This window comes from Dasypus novemcinctus, chromosome 17 (assembly GCF_030445035.2).
Source record: "Dasypus novemcinctus isolate mDasNov1 chromosome 17, mDasNov1.1.hap2, whole genome shotgun sequence".
NCBI classification, from domain to species: domain Eukaryota; kingdom Metazoa; phylum Chordata; class Mammalia; order Cingulata; family Dasypodidae; genus Dasypus; species Dasypus novemcinctus.
This window is the reverse complement of record NC_080689.1, coordinates 24,942,746-24,961,990: the sequence shown is the minus strand read 5'-3', so window position 1 is coordinate 24,961,990 and position 19,245 is coordinate 24,942,746. Positions and strand designations below refer to the sequence as shown.

Genomic DNA, 19,245 nt, shown 5'->3' with positions numbered 1-19,245 from the left:
AATTTGCTCACTATCATTGTGGTCAAGTTACATAAATTCTCTGAGTTTCAATTTCCTCGTTGATAAATTGGGAATGAATATACCCTCCTAATATACATCAGTCCCGGGAATCTAACAATATAGCTTCTATGGGGAAATTGTTTGCAGATTTCAGAGAACCAAGTCTCAGTCTTATGAATGCAACCACAGACGAGGGTTGACCTGTTTTTACATATTCGATACCATTTAGACATATCTGTATTTCAAAACCAGGGAGATTAATTTCAAAAGTGATGCTTTCTTTACCACACCTTACATTTTCGTTTTTTTTTTGTTTGTTTCTGCTTTATTTTTTTTAGTAGGTACCTAGGATGGAAAGCAGGACTTTGTGCCTGGGAAGCAGGTACTCAACCACTGAGCTACATCCGCTCCCCAAGTAAGAAATGGTTTTTTTCGTTTATTTGTTTGTTTGTTTTGTTTTTAGGCAGTATCCGGGATTGGACCTGGGACCTTGTACATGGGAAGAAGGCGCTCAACCACTTGAACTACCTCAGTCCCCCACACCTTACTTTTTAAATGAGCAGACCAGTGTGCTTCATAGGATTGAAATAGGCAAGTACCACAGAGAGCAAGCAAGTCATGTATTTTAGTGTGGACTGATTCATCTCCCAGTCCACAAGCCTTAGCTGGTGGCTTGCAAGACTTCAGAAAGGCCTACAAAAAGGGGGTGGGGGGCAAGAAGGGGAGTGGAGCGGAGAGTGGAAGATGCTGCAAGCTGGTTTTGCCATTTGTTTATAAGCAGTTTTCCAACAGTACAGTGATTAGATTTCTTAAAATAAACATAAAAGAGATTCATGGCTTAAAAGACATTTCTAGAAACTTAAACTTAAAACATTTGAAGAATCACAGCAGCTCCTCCCACCCACAAAATCATCCTGCCTACACAGGCCTACAAATGATCCCTTCAGAGCAGCTCGTTCTGTTTCGTCTTACTTATTCTCATCCCTTTAGGCGTATCATAACGGCACACTCGGTGTGACTCCAAATTCTGGTTTTTAATGCCCCTTCCCCATTTCTGACCAGAGAGGTTTTCTAGGTGAAGCAAAGGAGCCTAATTCTAAGTTCTTCACGGTTGTGAAGCCTACTGAACCCCTACGGGAAGTTGATTTTCTTATAATGAAGTTTTTCTTGAGGTATTTCCCCCTCTCCTCCACCAGCATCCCTGTGGCCGGTGGTCTGTATGCCTAACCGGGAGTCCTGCGAACGGGGAGGGGGGCGGGGAGCCCTGAAGGGTGAATTGAGCATGCGCTGGGGCAATTGAACCAGGCTGTTCAGAGACCGTGCCAGTGGCTGGTGGGAGTGGGCGGGTGAGCCCACCGCCCAAGCAACCAGCAATGGGTCTGAATTTCAAACGCTTGAGTAATACAGACACACTATAGGTGTTTGAATGATCTGTTTAACAGCGTTGTCGAAGTTTCTATCCCTTTTCTCTGCTGCTGTTCTTAGTATCTTTAACAGCATACCATTTTGCAATATCATTAGGTTTTAACGTTAAGCACCTAGCCATTTCACGATTTCAAAACCGTTACACAAGAAAGGAAAATAATTGGAAACCTATTATGTCACACAGAGGGAACCTGCAGATTACTTTTTATCGTATGTTCCTTATATGAAATGTCTAGCTACAACTGGCTACATTTCACTGAAAACTGCAGTTTGAGGGCTCTCTCTCTCATTTGATTTTAAAATAAAGCGGGGGGACAAATGAAGCAGTCTCTGAGCGGCTCCGTTCACAAATCTAAAGCAATCATCCATTTCCGTCCAGAGCACGCGGAAACTTCAGCGTCCCTAGGGCATCCCTGGATGCAGCAGTGGGCGGGGGTGGGGGCTGCACGCGCACCCACAGACGCGCCCTGCGCGCTGGCGGCCCCCGGGCGCAGGGGCTGGGACTACTGACAGCGCGGGTCCCGAGGGGGCGACGGCGCGCTCCCGCCCCGCTCCGCCGCCGCCGAGCCACGTTTCCAGTGCCTATCAGTAACCCCAGCCCACCGCAGCCGAAGGCAGGCGGGAGACCTCCCCCAGCCCCACCCCCGCGGCTCCGAAGCAGCGGCGAGAGCAGCCGAGGCACCCCGGCGAGGGCGCGGGGTGGGGGTGCGCCTGGGCGGGGGTCGTCCGGTCCCAGGTCCCGGCACGCGGCCAGAGCCGCTGGGGTACAGTCCTGCAGGGGCAGCCCCTCACCTTCTCCTCGGTCCAGGCTGCGCCCCGGGCCGCCAGGGGCAGGGCGGCCAGCAGCAGCAGCAGCAGGTGGGCGCCCCCGGCGCGCGGGTCCCCGCCGCCCGCCATCTCCCCGAGGCCGCCCGGGCGCGGGTTCCTGGGGCCGCCGGCGGTCGCGAGTCCGGGAACGCGCGTCCTCCGCCTTCCCCCTTCTCCACCCTTGGGTCGACTGTTCCCGCCTCCCCATCCTGCCGTCGCCTCCCGCTGCCCTCCTCCCCGGCCCCTAGCAACGCGGGCGGGGTGCCGGCTGCCCCCGAGGCGGGAGCTCCCGCTCCCGGGAAGCCCAGACGGCGCCTTCCTCGGCTCGGGGAGGAAGGAGAGGCACGCAGGACCTTTCACTGTGACGGCGGCCGCAGGGGGAAAGGGAGGGTGAACCAGACTCCGGGGGTCAGGCAGGGTTTTTCCACAGCTTTTTAAGAAGGGTGGGTAGGAAATCGACATTTACTAGATACTTACGTAGCAGGCACTGTGAGCTACTTTCACCACTTCCCTTACTTAAATCTCCACAACCGTGTGAGGTAGGTGTTGATTCCATTTTGTACGTGAGGAAACCGAGCCCGCGTGGACAGCCTGCACAGGAACCCTCGAGGATCAGTATTTCTTCCACGGGAAGCTGTTTCCATGGCAGTGAATCTTTTCCCTTTCTCTTTCACTTTTTTCCTCACAAATAGTTACCTTGTCCTATAGGACGTAGACTCTGATAATCCCAAACTGAGAGGGATGGTTGCAGTAATTATTTGAAATAAATATTCACAGTTGCCCTTTAGGCACTCATCTTCTCCAATGCATCCCCCAAAAGGAAGGGATGAAAATCTTATTTACCTTCCAACATTTAAGATACAGACAGTCCTGGCTAAAATAAAATAGCATCTTAAGTTAGTCTGAAGCTTTCTGATCTGGATTGTCAGTACAGTTACTTCACCTTCTTCCTGTGAGGATTAAGGAGTGGCCTATCCAAAATCTTTATAGTAACATAGAGTTACCAGGAGAAAAAAGGAGGAAGAAGAACAGAACCAGGGAACTGAAACAGAACTACGTCCTAGGGAGGAAAGGTTCAAAGGCAATGGAGCCTGTGGGATGCCTTCTCTGTCTTCCTAGGCTTAGCCATAAGGGTGAGTTTTTAAGAAGAGAAAGGGCTGGAATGGGAATACCCTGTTCTGCCCTCCTCTGGAGCTACAAGGGAAAACAGGATGGAAGTATCTACTTTCCTGATGTTCAAAATTGTTGTCTATTCATGTCTAAGTGGCTATTTAAATCTTCAGGCTAAAATATAATTAAATAACTTCTTTTTTAAAAAAAAATATGTTTTTTAAAGATCCATTTTATTTTTAAGATTTATTTTTCTCCCCTTCCCTCCCTCCCTTCCCCCCTCCCCCAGTTGTCTGCTCTCTGTGTCCATTCGCTGTGTGTTCTTCTGTGACTGCTTCTATCCTTATCAGCAGCACCAAGAATCTGTGTTTGTTTTTGTTGTGTCATCTTGTGTCAGCTCTCTATGTGCGGTGCCATTCCTGGGCAGGCTGCACTTTCTTTCGTGCTGGGCGGCTCTCCTTACGGGGTGCACTCCTTGCGCGTGGGGCTCCTCTACGCGGGGGACACCCCTGCGTGGCAGGGCACTCCTTGTGCGCATCAGCACTGCTGCATGGGCCAGCTCCACATGGGTCAAGGAGGCCTGGGGTTTGAACCGCGGACCTCCCATGTGGTAGATGGATGCCTAACCACTGGGCCAAGTCTGTTTCCCTAAATAACTTCTTTATAATATTCATAGGCAGTTCTTTTGATAATTGGACCACTTCAGAACTTTCAACTGGTACAGTATTCAGTACAAAACCACTATCACATGTCCCAATATATATTTTCCCTTGCTGCTTAGGCCACTTGGAAACAGCACTTTCCCTGAGTGGCTCGGTAATACACAGCCTGTTTTCCTTACCCTTAGGAGGTACCAGGGATTGAACCTGGGACCTCACCTCATACATGAGAATGCAAAGCAGGCAAACCTATTATCTTTTTCCAAAGAGATCCCTATAAGAAATGGGAGGCAAAAATAGCAAACTTACGTAAAACAAAATGTGAAAGATAATATTAATATCCTGCCAAGTTTAAGCAATTCAAAATAAGAAATAAGGAAATGTTTGAGTTAAAATACTAACATTTCTGTGTGAGGCTGAATTCTCTTTGTATGCTTCAACCAAAAATCGGACAACAGATTGAATCATAACAAATATGAGAATCCAGTTGTCTTCTATTGTCAGATATTGAAGAGATTTTTTTTTTTTAATGTTCAAAAATGCCAGTCATCTCACTAAATTCTTTTGGCTTTGGAAAACATAGTTTTGTTTCTTTTTTCTTCATAAAAATGTGTTATTTAAATTAACATGTAATGTTTTCCTTATTTTAAAATAAATACAGAATGAAATATTTTTGAATGCCTGAGTTTTAATTTTCACAATAAATATTTGTGATAGTCTTCTGTGTTAACTCTAGTATCCAGTTATTTAATCAAACACTAATCCAGGTTGTTACTGTCAATGTATTTTGTAGATGTGGTTAACATCTACAATCAGGTGATTTTAAGGAAAGGTGATTGCCTTCTCTAATGTGTGTAGGCCTCATCCCATCAGATAAAGGCCTTATAAGCAAAAACTGAGGTTTCCCAGAGAAGAAAGTCTGCCTCAAGATGCCAGCATAAAATCCTTCCTGAGGTGCCAACCTGCCCTACAAATTTCAGACCTTTTAAGTCTCCACAATCATATAAGTCAATTTCTTCAAAGTAAATCATACATATATATTCCCATATACTATTAATTCTGTTTCTCTGGAGAACTCTGATATAATGATAGACACAACTCACATAAACCATAGTTTTTTGTGGTCCTAAGGTCCTCAATAATTGTTATGAAGGTAAAGAGATCCTGATTCCAAAATATTGAGGACTGCTGGATTAAAATAAAGTTATTTTACCTGGGAGAGATAATACATTAAGCCAGTGGTTCTAACTTTAGCTACACATTGAAATCATCTAGAAAGCTTTTTAAAAACGGTGATGCCTGGGTCCTATCCCCGGAGATTCTGATGTGATTAGTCTGGGATGTGGGCTGAGCATCAGGTTCTTTAAAGCTCCGCAGGTGAGCTTTAAAATCTAACATGCAGCTAGGATTGAGAACCACTCCATTAAGCCACAGACTCTGAGAAGCAAACTAGGAATTAAAAAAAAAAAAAATCATAGAATCAAATTTAAAATAATATTAGTAGTCATGTAGTGTAGTAGCTATTTTGGAAGGCCAGGTGGTAAGAGTAAAAAGAGATTGGTAGGGATGTGGATGTCGCTCAACCAACTGGGCTCCTGTCTACCATATGGGAGGCCCTTGGTTTGCTTCCCAGAGCCTCCTCATGAAGGCAAGTGCACCCGCGGAGCGCTGACAGCCGGCACCGATGGAGAGCTGGCACAGCAAGATGACGCAACAAAGGGAGACAAGCAGACACAGAAGAACGCACAGCGAATGGACACAGAGAACAGACAGCAAGCAAGCGGTGGTGCGGGGGTATAAATAAATAAAAAATAAATCTTTAAAAAAAAAAAAAGATTGGTTAAGTGGGCCAGTCCTAAACAAATTACGAAGGAAGCAGTTTAGATTCAAAATGCCCATCTTTATCTTCTTTTCCCATACTTTTTTTTTCTCTCCTCTGGCCACCCCTCCCTCCCTTGTCTGCTCTCTGTGTACATTTGCTGTGTGTTCTTCTGTGTCTGCTTGCATTCTTGTCAGTGGCACCAGGAATCTGTGTCTCTTTTTTGTTGCATCATCTTGCTGCATCAGCTCTCCATGTGTGCGGCACCACTCCTGGGCAGGCTGCACTTTTTTTGTGTGGGGCAGCTCTCCTTATAGGATGCACTCCTCATGCGTGGGACTCCCCTACACAGGGGACACCCCTGCGTGGCAGTGCACTCCTTGCGCGCATCAGCACTGCGTGTGGGCCAGCTCACCACACAGGTCAGGAGGCCCTGGTTTTGAACCCTGGACCTCTCATGTGGTAGGCAGATGCCCTATCAGTTGAGCCAGATCTACTTCCCTCCCCAGCTTTTTATTCCCTTCATAAGCCTCAAACTAAAAGACCTTGCCCTTTGTTCTTTTAATAGCCACAGTGAACATAAAGATGCATACACTTCTTCCCAAACCTGCCCACCATTGTTTTAAAAATGAAGTGAAAAATTATTTTTTTTCCTTCTGCAGTTCCCTAGAAATAGTCTCAGGAATCCAAATTTCCTGTAAATCTTCCCAACTACTTTCACTAAATGAGAGGTGGGCCTCACCTTCAGGTCAAGGTGGCAATACAAGAAAAGGCTTCTCTCCTTAGGTTTTCTGGCACTTTCCCTTTCCAGGCCTTTAGACTAACTTGCCTTTCAAAGAATGGAAGTAGAACTTTTCCAATAAACCCTGATTCCTTTCTTAAACACTAATCTTACTCCAAAGAAACTTTCTTTCACCCTTTGAATCATGTATTGAATTATGTATCCCAACAAAAGACCTATTCTTAATCCTAACTCATGTTCCTATGGTGTGAACCCATTTGCAATGTATTTACATTACCCTTTTAAGGGCATTACCAACTCTTTGAAGATATATTATCAGTTACAATGCGTGAAATATCTGTGAATAGTATCTCTTAAAATCCTATTTAGATGTGGCCCAACTGAAATATGGTGGGCCTTAATCCATATTACTGGAGGCCTTATAAAAGAGAAAGCCACAGGAAGGAGCAGGAACACAGTGGAAACCAGAAGAGCCAACACAAGAAGAGATGGCCATGTGACAGGAAGCAGAGAAGAAAGCCAAGGAACCCCAAGGATGGGGGAAGCGGACTTGGCCCAGTGGTCAGGGCGTCCATCTACCATATGGGAGGTCCGCGGTTCAAACCCCAGGCCTCCTTGACCCGTGTGGAGCTGGCCCATGCGCAGTGCTGATGCGTGCAAGGAGTGCCCTGCCATGCAGGGGTGTCTCCCGTGTAGCGGAGCCCCATGCGCAAGGAGTGTGCCCTGTAAGGAGAGCTGCCCAGTGCAAAAGAAAGTGCAACCTGCCCAGGAATGGCGCCGCACAGAGAGCTGACACAACAAGATGACACAACAAAAAGAGACACAGATTCCTAGTACTGCTGATAAGGATAGAAGTGGTCACAGAAGAACACACAGCAAATGGACACAGAGAGCAGACAATTGGGGGGGGGGGGAGGGAGAGATATAAATAAAAAAGAAATCTTTAAAAAAAAAAAAAAAGGAACCCCAAGGATTGCAGCAAGCCAGCACCAGAATGCTACAGACTTTGAGGAGAAAGCATGGTCTTAGTGACTTGATTTTTGGACTTTTAGTCTCCAAAACTGTGAAACTATAAATTTCCACTGTTGAAACCAATCCATTATGTGGTGTTAGTCATAGCAGCTTTAGCAAACTAAGATGTCCCCTTACTAATTTTGTCATGCTTTTTTTTAAATCATTTTTTTTCTCTGAAAGATCTAAAAATCAAAAGCCTTCAGTGTTCAAAGGAATGAATGTCTAATAAGGAGTTTTAATCCATTCCAGGAGATGGGAATAGAATCAAAGAAGAACCAAAGAGAAACTTCACTTTATAACGAACAGGTTGACTTTTTATTTTTAAACTTCTATCTACATTAATTTTTTTGCATCTTGTAGGACCAGAGTAGGTGAAAAAAATTCTTGTACATATTTATGATACTACATGAAAGATGACAAGCCATTAGCTCAAGAACCTGTTTCCATTCAAAGTTACTAACTAAATTGTTATGGGAAACTGGCTTACCTGTTTCTTATTGTAAATGTTACACCTGTCCTATTGTAGATATTGCAGTTGTTAGATGTTGCTGTTATTCCCTATTATTGTAAATGATGTTGCAATTCTAATAGCAAACAGCTGCTTGGTAGTTTCCAATAAACACAAGGTAGAAACTAGGGTGGAGGCTCTCAGTTCCAGAAGCTGTGAGTCCCTGGCCCCATCTTTTCTCCTCTCTTATGTGTGTCTCTCTCTATTCTTTTAGTTCATAAAGTTCTGCATTGCCTTTCCTTCGAGCCAACCTATTGTGAGGTGATTGCAGCAAGTGACACCCAACGTGGGGCTCAAGGGGAAGAAGAATTGCTTCGAGTGAAACTAAAGGAGTTCTTATGGTGCAGAGCCCCGAGTGGTTTAGAAGGCCTTCCAAGTCCTCGGTGAGTAAGGACACTCTCGGTATTTTAGCAGGGTTACGATGGGAAATGGAGACAGTTCAACAAAAAATCGTCCGTATGTCTGTCTCCTAAAATAACTCCTTAAAGCAGGAGCCAAGGCCAGAGAGCCTCATATTTTAGAACTCTTACAGATTATAGAAACCACTTTGACTATTGTTTAAATCTATTTTAGAACACTTACAAACAGAAGATGAGGAAGAAAAAAATGAAAATAGAGAATATGAGGAAGTTTTTCCTACTGAATTTTTTGATGATACTAAATCTAAAGTTGTTTTGCCTTCAGCTCCTTCATTACCTGATTTTAGAAAGTCACTTTCCCCTCCACCGACGCTGCCGCCTCCTCCTATACCCAGATACACTCAGCCAAAGTTGTCAGCTTTACAAGAGGGCATTTTACAGGCTACAAGGGAGGGTGACTTGGAGGCACTTCAAACGGCCTTTCTGGTTACCATATGAGAAAGAGTAGCTCTCAGAGTTGATCCCCATAACCCAAATAGAGTTTATGAGTTCACTCATGAACCCTTCCCATTTAAAATTTTGAAAGAGTTAAAAGCAGCCGTGCAACAAGATGGTCCAAATTCTGCTTTTACCTATGGAATGGGGCAGGGGCTGGCTGAAGGCTCCAGGCTGATTCTGGCTGACTGTTCCATGTTGGCACGCATCACCCTAGGGTCTGGAGAGTTTTTACAACTCAAAACCTGGTGGACAGATCATGCGGAGACTCAGGCTGCTCATAACAGAGCCCATAATATCCCCATTTCCTTGGATCAATTAGTGGGGGTGGGGAATTGGGCGGGAATAGACCAGCAATTAACAATGGATGATCAAACCATCACACAGGTTCATTGCTGTTGCTTAAGGGCATGGGAAAAAATTGAGGTTAAAGGCCAGCCTGTGGTGTCATTTCAAAAAAATATTACAAGGACCTAAAGAACCTTACCCTGACTTTATTGCTCGGTTACAAGAGGCTATCAAAAAAGAGGTCAATAATTTAGAAGCTGCTGATACTATTTTGCAACCAATGGCTTACGAAAATGCCACTCAGGATTGTCAGAAAGCTATTGGGATTATGAAAGGTAAAGTGGATTTGACTGGACATATTAAATTGTGCCAGAATGTAGGCACGGAGGGCCACTGTGCTACAATGATGGCTAAGGCTATGGCAGGGATGAAAATCAGTAAGAGGTTCTCTGGAAAATGTTTTAATTGTGGAAAAATTGGTCACAGGAGAAAAGATTGTTGGAAAAGATCTGAGGGAAAAACAATGCTGCTGGGACAGAATATTTCTGCTCTGAAACGACCTGAGCTGTGTCTATGGTGTGGTAAAGAAAATCAGTGGGTAGCCTAAGTCAGTCTAATTATCATAAGAATGGCACCCCCTTGTCGGGAAACTTCCAACCCGCTCTCCACCCTACTAAAAAAGGGGGTTCAGCCAAGCAATCCCCACACTCTCCGGTTCTCTGCAGGGCCCTGGACTTATCCCCTGCCACAGCAGGAAGTGCAGCCGTAGATATTCCTATGGCAGAACCTGTTATTCTGCTTCCAAGAGACACCCCCATCCTTGTAAAAATGGGAATAAAGGGACCTTTACCAATTGACATTGTTGGACTTCTGGAGAGAAGCAGTCTTATGTCACAGGGAGTTAGAGTGCATACAGGAGTAATTGATTGTGACTATAAGGAGAGATTGTTTTGTTTTCATGCTAATTCTGATGGGGCCTATTAAGCCAAATCAATAAAATTAGTACAAAATTTTTACCAAGGTGTTAAAAGGAAATTTTGGTTTTGAATCAATAGCTTACTCCTGAACTTCAAGTCTTAGTGTAGTCTTAAAGAGTAGTAATCTAAAAAATGTGTGCTAACGGTCTGTCTAAACTGCTAAATAAGAGCTTAAGTGCATTTATGCTGCTCAGGTTATCCTAACTGGTTCCTGATTACTAATAAGTGTTTCCAAGAACAAGCCAGCTATTGTTTTCTGCCTGAAAAATGAGTCCTCAAAATGATGGACTAAGTTTAAATTCAACACTGAGTTGTGGCCCCAGGTCCCGTGAAGAGGCTAAGAGCAGGACCAAGGAAGGCATTGAAATCATGTGATAAACTTCCAGCTGCCCCACAGCCCAAAATGGGGAAGTAAGAATTTGTCATTGCCTATGCCTCAAACTATGCAAATTGGGGAAAACGAGGTCATTTTTGATCAAGTACTGGCCTATATAGCCTTGCTGGTAGGAAATCTTAAGCCTATGAGAAATGAAAGTTTATTCATTAAATCTCTGCTAATTGGAAATCTTATTGTTTGTTGTTGTATAATCTACGGTAGTTATGGATTATGTATAAAATGCTTGAATACTAATCAGAACTTTACTAATGAAACATATTGTATACTTAAGTGATTTGATGAACTGTAAGTGATATATAAATGTACCTTGATGTAAATCTCTTAAGCTTGAACAATCCTGGAACTGAACATATTGAGGGGGAAAAAAAGAATATTGTTCAAACTTAAAAGTGAAAATATCACACAGAAAGCTTTGTTAATCAGTAAAATGTCATTTGTGTAGACTTTGCGAAAACAAAAAGGGGGAAATGTGGGAAACGGGCTTACCTGTTTCTTATTGTAAATGTTACACTTATTCTGCTGTAGATGTTGCAGTCATTAGATGTTGCAGTTATTCCCTATTATTGTAAATGATGTTGCAATTCTAATAGCAAACAGCTACTTGGTAGTTTCTAATAAATAGGAGGTGGAAACTAGGGTCAAGGCTTTCAGTTCCAGAAGCTGTGAGTCCCTGGTCCCATCTTTATCTCCTCTCTTGTGTGTGTCTCTCTCTTTCTATTATTTCATAAAGTTCTCTCTCTCTATTCTTTTATTTCATAAAGTTCTGCATTGCCTTCCCTTCAAGCCAACCTATTGTGAGCTGATTGCGGCACTAAATTTTTATGGTGTAAGTTAAAAATACAATCAAGGTTAAGTGTGTCAATAATATATTTTTAAGGTCCTCTAATTCTATAAATTCAAATGAAATGGCAGATGCAATGGAAAATAAGGTGCAGCATTTGGAAATTAAAGCCAAAGTTCCTCTGATATGTACACAGATTACTGTAATACTTTTTTTTGAAGATTTATTTTTATTTCTCTCCCCTTCCCGCCCCCCCCCTCCCCAGTTGTCTGCTTTTTGTGTCCATTTGTTGTGTGTTGTTCTGTGTCCGCTTATATTCTTGTCAGCGGCACCGGGAATCTGTTTCTCTTTTTGTTGCATTATCTTGCTGCATCAGCTCTTCATGTGTGTAGCACCACTCCTGGGCAGGCTGTGCTTTTTTTGTGCTGGGCGGGTCTCCTTACAGGGTGTACTCCTTGCACGTGGGGCTCCCCTATGCAGGGGACACCCCTGCATGGCACGGCACTCTTTGCATGCATCAGCACTGCGTTTGGGCCAGCTCATCATACAAGTTAGGAGGCCCTGGGTTTGAACCCTGCACCTCCCATGTGGTAGGTGGACACTATCCGTTGAGCCAAATGCACTTCCCTAATACTTTTTTGAAATTATTTTAATGAGTAGCCTTGCAACAGAAGTACTGAAATATAGAACTAAATCTTTAAAAAACATTTATCCTGTTTCTAAGAGGTTAAAAAAACTATAATCATTTTGTGATTTCTAGCATATCTGATAAGCCTAAGGCATTGTTTTATAAGTACTGTATTTACAGTTAATTAGTATACAATGTATGTTGTCTCTTTTGTGTTTATCTTCTAATATATGTAGTTTATATGATTTCAACTTACATAATGCCTGTTGTTTCATGCAACTTTTTATTATTCTTCTCCACTTCAACTTGTCCATAAATTTGATCAGCCTGACATCAGTTTAGAGTCATCTTCAACTACAATGACAAAGAAATCACTTATAAATTCCCACTTAAAAAAAATCCCCAATTTAAACATTACTTCCTTGGAATGCCTTCCTTAACCCTCAGATAGGTTAGTCCTTCTGGCTATAGATTCTCATAGTTCCATTGATTTCCCCCCCACCCCCCTCGTAAAAACACACACTTTATTGCAGTACTTGTTTAGTTCTCTCTCTTGTCTGGTGGGCAGGGACTGAGCCTGGCTTGCTCACAGATGCATTTCCTATACTGGTTATAATGATTAGCCTGTTTAAGTGTCCACAAATATTTTTTAAATAAACATGAAAACATGATGGTTTCAGCAATAAGTTTACCAGTGTGTAATCTTCTCTTTAAATAGATCACACCCCCTCACCCTGCCCCACTTTCTCATCAAGCACACATGCACACTCACAAACACATACATACATATGTACATACGTACTAGAGAGTATTTAAATATCAGAATTCCTTTATACAAAAATAGGATAGGGTGGCAGACTTGGCCCAGTGGATAGGGTGTCTGTCTACCACATGGGAGGTCCGCGGTTCAAACCCGGGGCCTCCTTGACCCGTGTGGAGCTGGCCCACACACAGTGCTGATGCGCACAAGGAGTGCCCTGCCACGCAGGGGTGGCCCCCGCGTAGAGAAGCCCCATGCGCAAGGAGTGCACGCCATAAGGAGAGCCGCCCAGCGTGAAAATAAATAAATAAATAAAGTAGGATAGAATGAAGGACAGGATGAAAAAATTGTATAAAACTCCTCATGGTGAAAATGAAAATTGTGTTCAAATTATAAAAATTTTTTAAATGTTAAGATACCTGAAAACATTTCATCCTCTTAATAGTAGAGTGGAAGATATGGTAATCAATGTTCCTAAACAACCTAAATTAGCAGTTTTTCTTTCTAAATGACTTTTTGAGAGCAACAACCCAACACACTCATATTAATAATGTCAGTCACTTACATCCATTTCATGAATGATTTTCAAGTTACTCAAAATTTATCATTTTCTTCCAACTTTCAAACACTAAATTTGCTTGTTTTTTATTTTTTCAATATGTATTTATTTTTACTAGTGAGTCATGAGAAAACTGGGGACCCATCAACAACTTTTTCCCAGCAGTTAAGATAGAACTTTTTAAAATGTGGCTATTTTCTAGAAGAAAATATGAGTATTGTCACAATTCTGGGGTAGATAAAGATTTCTTAGAAAGAACACATAAATCACAACCATAAAAGAAAATGATAAGTTGATATTCATCAAAATTAAAAACTGCTGACCAAAAGATACTTCAAGAAAATGAAAGACAAGTTATAAACTGGGAGAAAAATATTTATATGTTTGACAAAGAATTTGTATCTAGAATATATAAAGACCTCCTACAAATCAAAAAAATAAAAAATCCAATGGTTGGGAAATGGGGACAAATATTTTATCAGATATTTCAGAAAAGATAAATGTCCAATAAACACATGAAAAGGTGTTCAATATCATTAATCATCAGGAAAATGCAAATTAAAACCACAAGATACCATATTATTCCTTCTAGGATGGCTAAAATTTAAAAGCCTGATGATACCAGATGCTGGCAAAGATATGGAGCACAATTCTCATGCATTGGTGGTGGGAGCATAAAATGATAAAACCACTTTGGAAAACAGTTTGTTTCTTATCAAATTAAGCATACACCTAGTCTTTGACCCAGAAATTGCATTCTTAAGTATTCCACAAGAGGAATGAAAACATATATCCACACAAAGACCTATACAAGAATGTTCATAGTAGCATTATTCATAATAGCTAAAATCTACGTGCAACTCAAATGTCCATTAACAGGTGAATGGATAAACAATGAAAATGTTCATACAATGGAATTCCATTATGTTCATACAATGGAATAATACTGAGCAGTAAAAAATAAGTAGTTACTAATTATATACTCAACAACAGATATCAATCTTAAAAACACATTGAGTAAAAGATGCTAGACAGAAAAGACTATATACTATGAGATTCCATTCATATCAAGTTCATGAACAAGCAAATCAATGTATGATGATATAAATCAAAATGGTGGCTGCCTAAGGGGGGTGAAAATCAACTGGAAAGAGTCAAGGAGGAATTTTCAGAAAGTGATGATATGACCTATATATTGATTGGGATGTTGATTTTACAGATAAGTACATTTGTCAGAACTCATGCAATTGTATACTTAATTGTATAGGTTGGTGCAAATGTAATTGCGGTTTTGCATTGTTGAAATTTGCTGTTTGATATTGGAATAAATTCTTAAATAAAGGTGGTTAAGTTATACATCACTTTAACGTGCACTTTAATGTGCATTTCTCACTTTATGTTTTGCTAATGACTTATTACTCGCTGCTTATTTTATACTTATTTTAGACTATGGAAATGATGTTAGACAAAAAGCAAATTTGAGCGATTTTCTTGAGTTCAAAATGGGTCATAAAGCAGTGGAGACAATTTGCAACATCAACAATACATTTGGCCAGGAATTGCTAACGAACATACAGTGAAGTGGTGGTTCAAGAAGTTTAACAAAGGAGACAAGAGCCTTGAAGATGAGGAGCGTAGCGGCAAGCTTTTGAAAGATGACATGACCAATTGAGAGCAATCATTGAAGCTGATCCTCTTACAACTACAGGAGAAGTTGCTGAAGAATTCGACATTGACCATTCTACGGTCGTTCAGCATTTGAAGCAAATTGGAAAGGTGAAAAACTCGATAAGTGGGTGCCTCATGAGCTGACGGAAAATCCAAAAAATCATTGTTTTGAAGTGTCATTTTCTCTTATTCTATGCAACAACAATGAACCATTTCTTGATTGGATTGTGAGGTGTGACCAAAAGTGGATTTTATACATCAACTGGCGATGACCAGCTCAGTGGTTGGACCAAGAAGAAGCTCCAAAGCACTTCCCAAGGCCAAACTTGCACCATAAAAAGGTCATGGCCACTGTTTGGTGGTCTGCTGCTGGTCTGATCCACTACAGCTTTCTGAATCCCAGCGAAACCATTACATCTGAGAAGTATGCTCAGCAAATTGAGAGGCACAGAAAACTGCAATGCCTGCAGCCAGCACTGGCCAACAAAAAGAGCCCAATTTATTCTCCACAACAATGCCCGACCATAGGTCGCACAACTAACACTTCAAAAGTTGAACGAATTGGGCTACGAAATTTTGCCTAATCTGCCATGTTCACCTGACCCTTTGCCAACTGACTAACACTTCTTCAAGCATCTCGACAACTTTTTACAGGGAAAACGCTTCCACAATCAACAGGATGCAGAAAATGCTTTCCAAGAGTTCATGGAATCCTGAAACACAGATTTTTATGCTACAGGAATAAACAAACTTGCTTCTCATTGGCAAAAATGTGTTGATTGTAAAGGTTCTATTTTAATTAATAAAGATGTGTTTGAGCCTAGTTATAATTATTTAAAATTCACGGTCCAAACCACAATTCCTTTTGCACCAACCTAAGATCGGAGCACTTGAATGATTATAAATTTTACCTCAAAAAGAAAAAAAAAAAAAAAACACTCCCTGACTTAGTCCATTAGCCTTCATTTTTTAATTAAGGAAATTGGTGTTCAGAGAGATTCAGGTCTCACCTCATTTATGGCAGCACCTGCTATAAAACTTAAATCTTTCACTTTCCAGTAGAGTAGTATTAATCATTGTTATAAAAGCAAACATTTATGTAGTTCTAAATATTTTACATACATACACTTATTCATTTCATACTCACAATTCTGAAAGTGATATTATTATCCCCAGTATTAAAGACAACCTGCCTAGGATCACACAAAGCCAATTCAACTGCAGTCAGAAAACTTTTATTATAACCCTATTACCCTATTAGTGTTTCAAAGGAAAAAATTTGAGAAACCAGTAAATCCATTTAATTTTAATATGCTAAGATTTTACTGAATGTAAAACAAGATACTTTTGAAATTATTTCATTTCTAAATTTTAAGTAGAATGCTCATTTGTATCATTCCCCCCTTTAATCAAATGTTTATTATGTCTGTTAGAAGGAAAAGTGAATTTTTTATTTTAAGTAAATACTAAAGCATTAAATTAATATAACTTAAAGTCAGGACTTATGTACTTGGCTGTCTTTTTTTCTGGGTCATTTATGAATTTTCTGAGGTGCTATTTTCTATTCTAAGTTTCAACAATATGAAATTGTAAGGTTTTTGTACTAATCAGGCTACACTGACTATAATCAGACTTAACTATTTCTGTCAACTTTGGAATCTTGGAGATGTATTCATTATGATTGCTAATTAAACCTTTCTGACTTCTCATGAAAGAATAATCATTGCAAGAGTAATTTTCAAGTCAAACAAAAAAATGCTTGGATTTTAAGATTCTGCCCTGAGTCTCAACTGAAAGAAGAAGAAAGGCTCTAAAATCTCTTTCCACAGGGTCTGAAAATAGAACCTCAAGAAACCAAATAAAAAAGATACAATTCACAGAAAATAGTAGCCATCATTTAAAAGAAAGTTTACTCTGCCAAGTATAGCTATTAATAATAATGGTTAGAAAGTTGCAACATACTATCAAAACTAAACTCTGCCTTTAAACCACATATGTTCCTATGAATATCTTTATTTTTGCTTAAATTTGGCTGAATTTATGCTGTTTTTTTTTCATATCTAAAAATCATTAGCAAAGTATTTTGAGTGTTTTAGTAATATTAAATACAGTTTGTGGGCAGTGGATGTGACTCAAGCAATTGAGCTCCTGCCAACCACATGGGAAGTCCTGGGTTCAGTTCCTGGTTCCTCCTGGAGAAGATAAGCAAGACAGTATGCTGGCACAGTGAGCTGATGCAACAAGGTGATGCAACAGGGGGACACAAAGAGTAAACACAATGAGAGAGACAACAAAGCAGGGAATGGAGGTGACTCAAGCGATTGAGCACACTTTCCCACATAGGAGGTCCCAGGTTCGATTCCTGGTGCCTTCTGAAGAGAAGATGAGCAGACACAGAGAGCAGACTGCAGGTGCAAACCAGTGAAGGGGGAGATAAATAAATAAAACAAATCTTAATAAATAGTCTGTGGTCATAAAAAATCCTCTCAAAATGACAGATCATATATACTCCATTGTTCAGACTATAATAAATTAGATGAACTAATCCATCTTCAATTTCAATGTTTGAAAGAGCATTTTAATGTTTTCAACAAAGCTCATCATCAGCATCAAGCAAGAATATAGGTAAAGTTCCCTTTAAAAAGCTTAAATTATGCAGCATACAGTTTTAATAAAACTAATTCCCTTCTGTTACTGCCCAAGACTTGATCTTTTATGTTCTCACTTAGTAAATCACGTATCTATTATGGAGAACCCTAAAGTTTGAATTTAGAGCAGGGGTTCTTAACATTTTTGTTCCACGGACCCCTTTGCCAGTCGGTGAAAACCACAGACCCTTTACTAAGTCTACACTATACTGTGTATTATTTAATAAATATACCATACCCAATACGTCCCCACAAGAATAATATTTTTTTGAATTTTAATTCAAGCTCATGGACCCCTTGTTAAGAACTTCTGATTTAGAGCACTATAAGAAAGCAAAGGAGAATCATTAGTTGCTTTCATAATATATTGTTTTAGTCCTCCAAGAAAATCCTCCTAACAGCCTGGGGTTGGAATCTGTATTTCATTTTCAGGAAGAAACAAAGTAGTAATTTTAGAAAGGGGGTTTAAAAGAAATTTCATAAGCAAAAGGGAGTGGCCATAGAACAACTGTGCATCTTCATTCCACTGCAAGGTAAAATGGCCCCAACTCTATATTCTACTCTTGTATTGGAGAAAAATGAACATTAATTAGAAAACAAGCTAATGACTCAAATTCATGACATTCAGGACTACAACAAATATTTAGGAGGCAGTAAATATCATTATTCAGGCTTTTTAGAAAATGAAAATATGAGGTAAACATGTATAGTGGATAGATGACATCTCTGTGGGCTAATATTACATAGGCTCATCTTTACTAAATTATGCAGCTATCTATAAGAACTGATTATTTTTTAAGATTTATTTATTTATTTAATTTCCCTCTCCTCCCCCGGTTGTCTGTTTTCTGTGTCTTTTTGCTGTGTCTTGTTTCTCTGTCCGCTTCTGTTGTCGTCAGCATCACGGGAAGTGTGGACGGCGCCATTCCTCGGCAGGCTGCTCCCTCCTTTGCACTGGGTGGCTCTCCTTATGGGTGCACTCCTTGCGCGTGGGGCTCCCCTACGCGGGGGACACCCCTGTGTAGCACGGCACTCCTTGCGTGCATCAGCACTGCGCATGGGCCAGCTCCACACGGGTCAAGGAGGCCCGGGGCTTGAACTGCAGACCTCCCATGTGGTAGACGGACGCCCTAACCACTGGGCCAAAGTCCGTTTCCCTGATTTTATAGTATATATATTTATATACTTCACACATGTAAAAGACTGATAACATAATCTCTATAAGGGCAGGAACCTGGCAACATAGTAAATTCTCAATAAAACATTGAATGTCCAAAAGCAAATACTTCATCATTTTTCAAAGTAGTACCTGCAACATGAGGAAATATTTGATTCCTCAAATATTTGACTCCACTAGTCCAGCACAGCTTGAGATGCTAGGTATGTGGGGAGTAGCTGTAACAGTAAGATAAAGGAGGAGGGCGGAAGTGGAGTTGGCCCAATGGATAGGGCGTCCGCCTACCACAGGGGAGGTCCACGGTTCAAACCCGGGCCTCCTTGACCCATGTGGAGCTGGCCCATGCACAGTGCTGATGAGCACAAGCAGTGTTGTGCCACGGAGGGGTGTCCGCCACATAGGGGAGCCCCATGAGCGAGGAGAG

General features: G+C 41.2%; 1 protein-coding gene across 2 annotated transcripts in view; it reads right to left on the bottom strand.

Moving 5' to 3' along the window:
- QPCT (glutaminyl-peptide cyclotransferase) overlaps positions 1-19,245 on the bottom strand; it is a 63,943-nt gene that overhangs the window by 31,069 nt on the left and 13,629 nt on the right. The window contains exon 1 of one of the 2 annotated variants that reach the window (XM_058278405.1): positions 2,218-2,337. The exons of the other annotated variant lie outside the window; for it this stretch is intronic. Coding sequence (XP_058134388.1) covers positions 2,218-2,322 — 105 coding nt within the window. The 5' untranslated portion in view covers positions 2,323-2,337. Of the gene's footprint in view, positions 1-2,217; positions 2,338-19,245 lie in introns of those variants that run through there. 2 annotated transcript variants of the gene reach the window in all.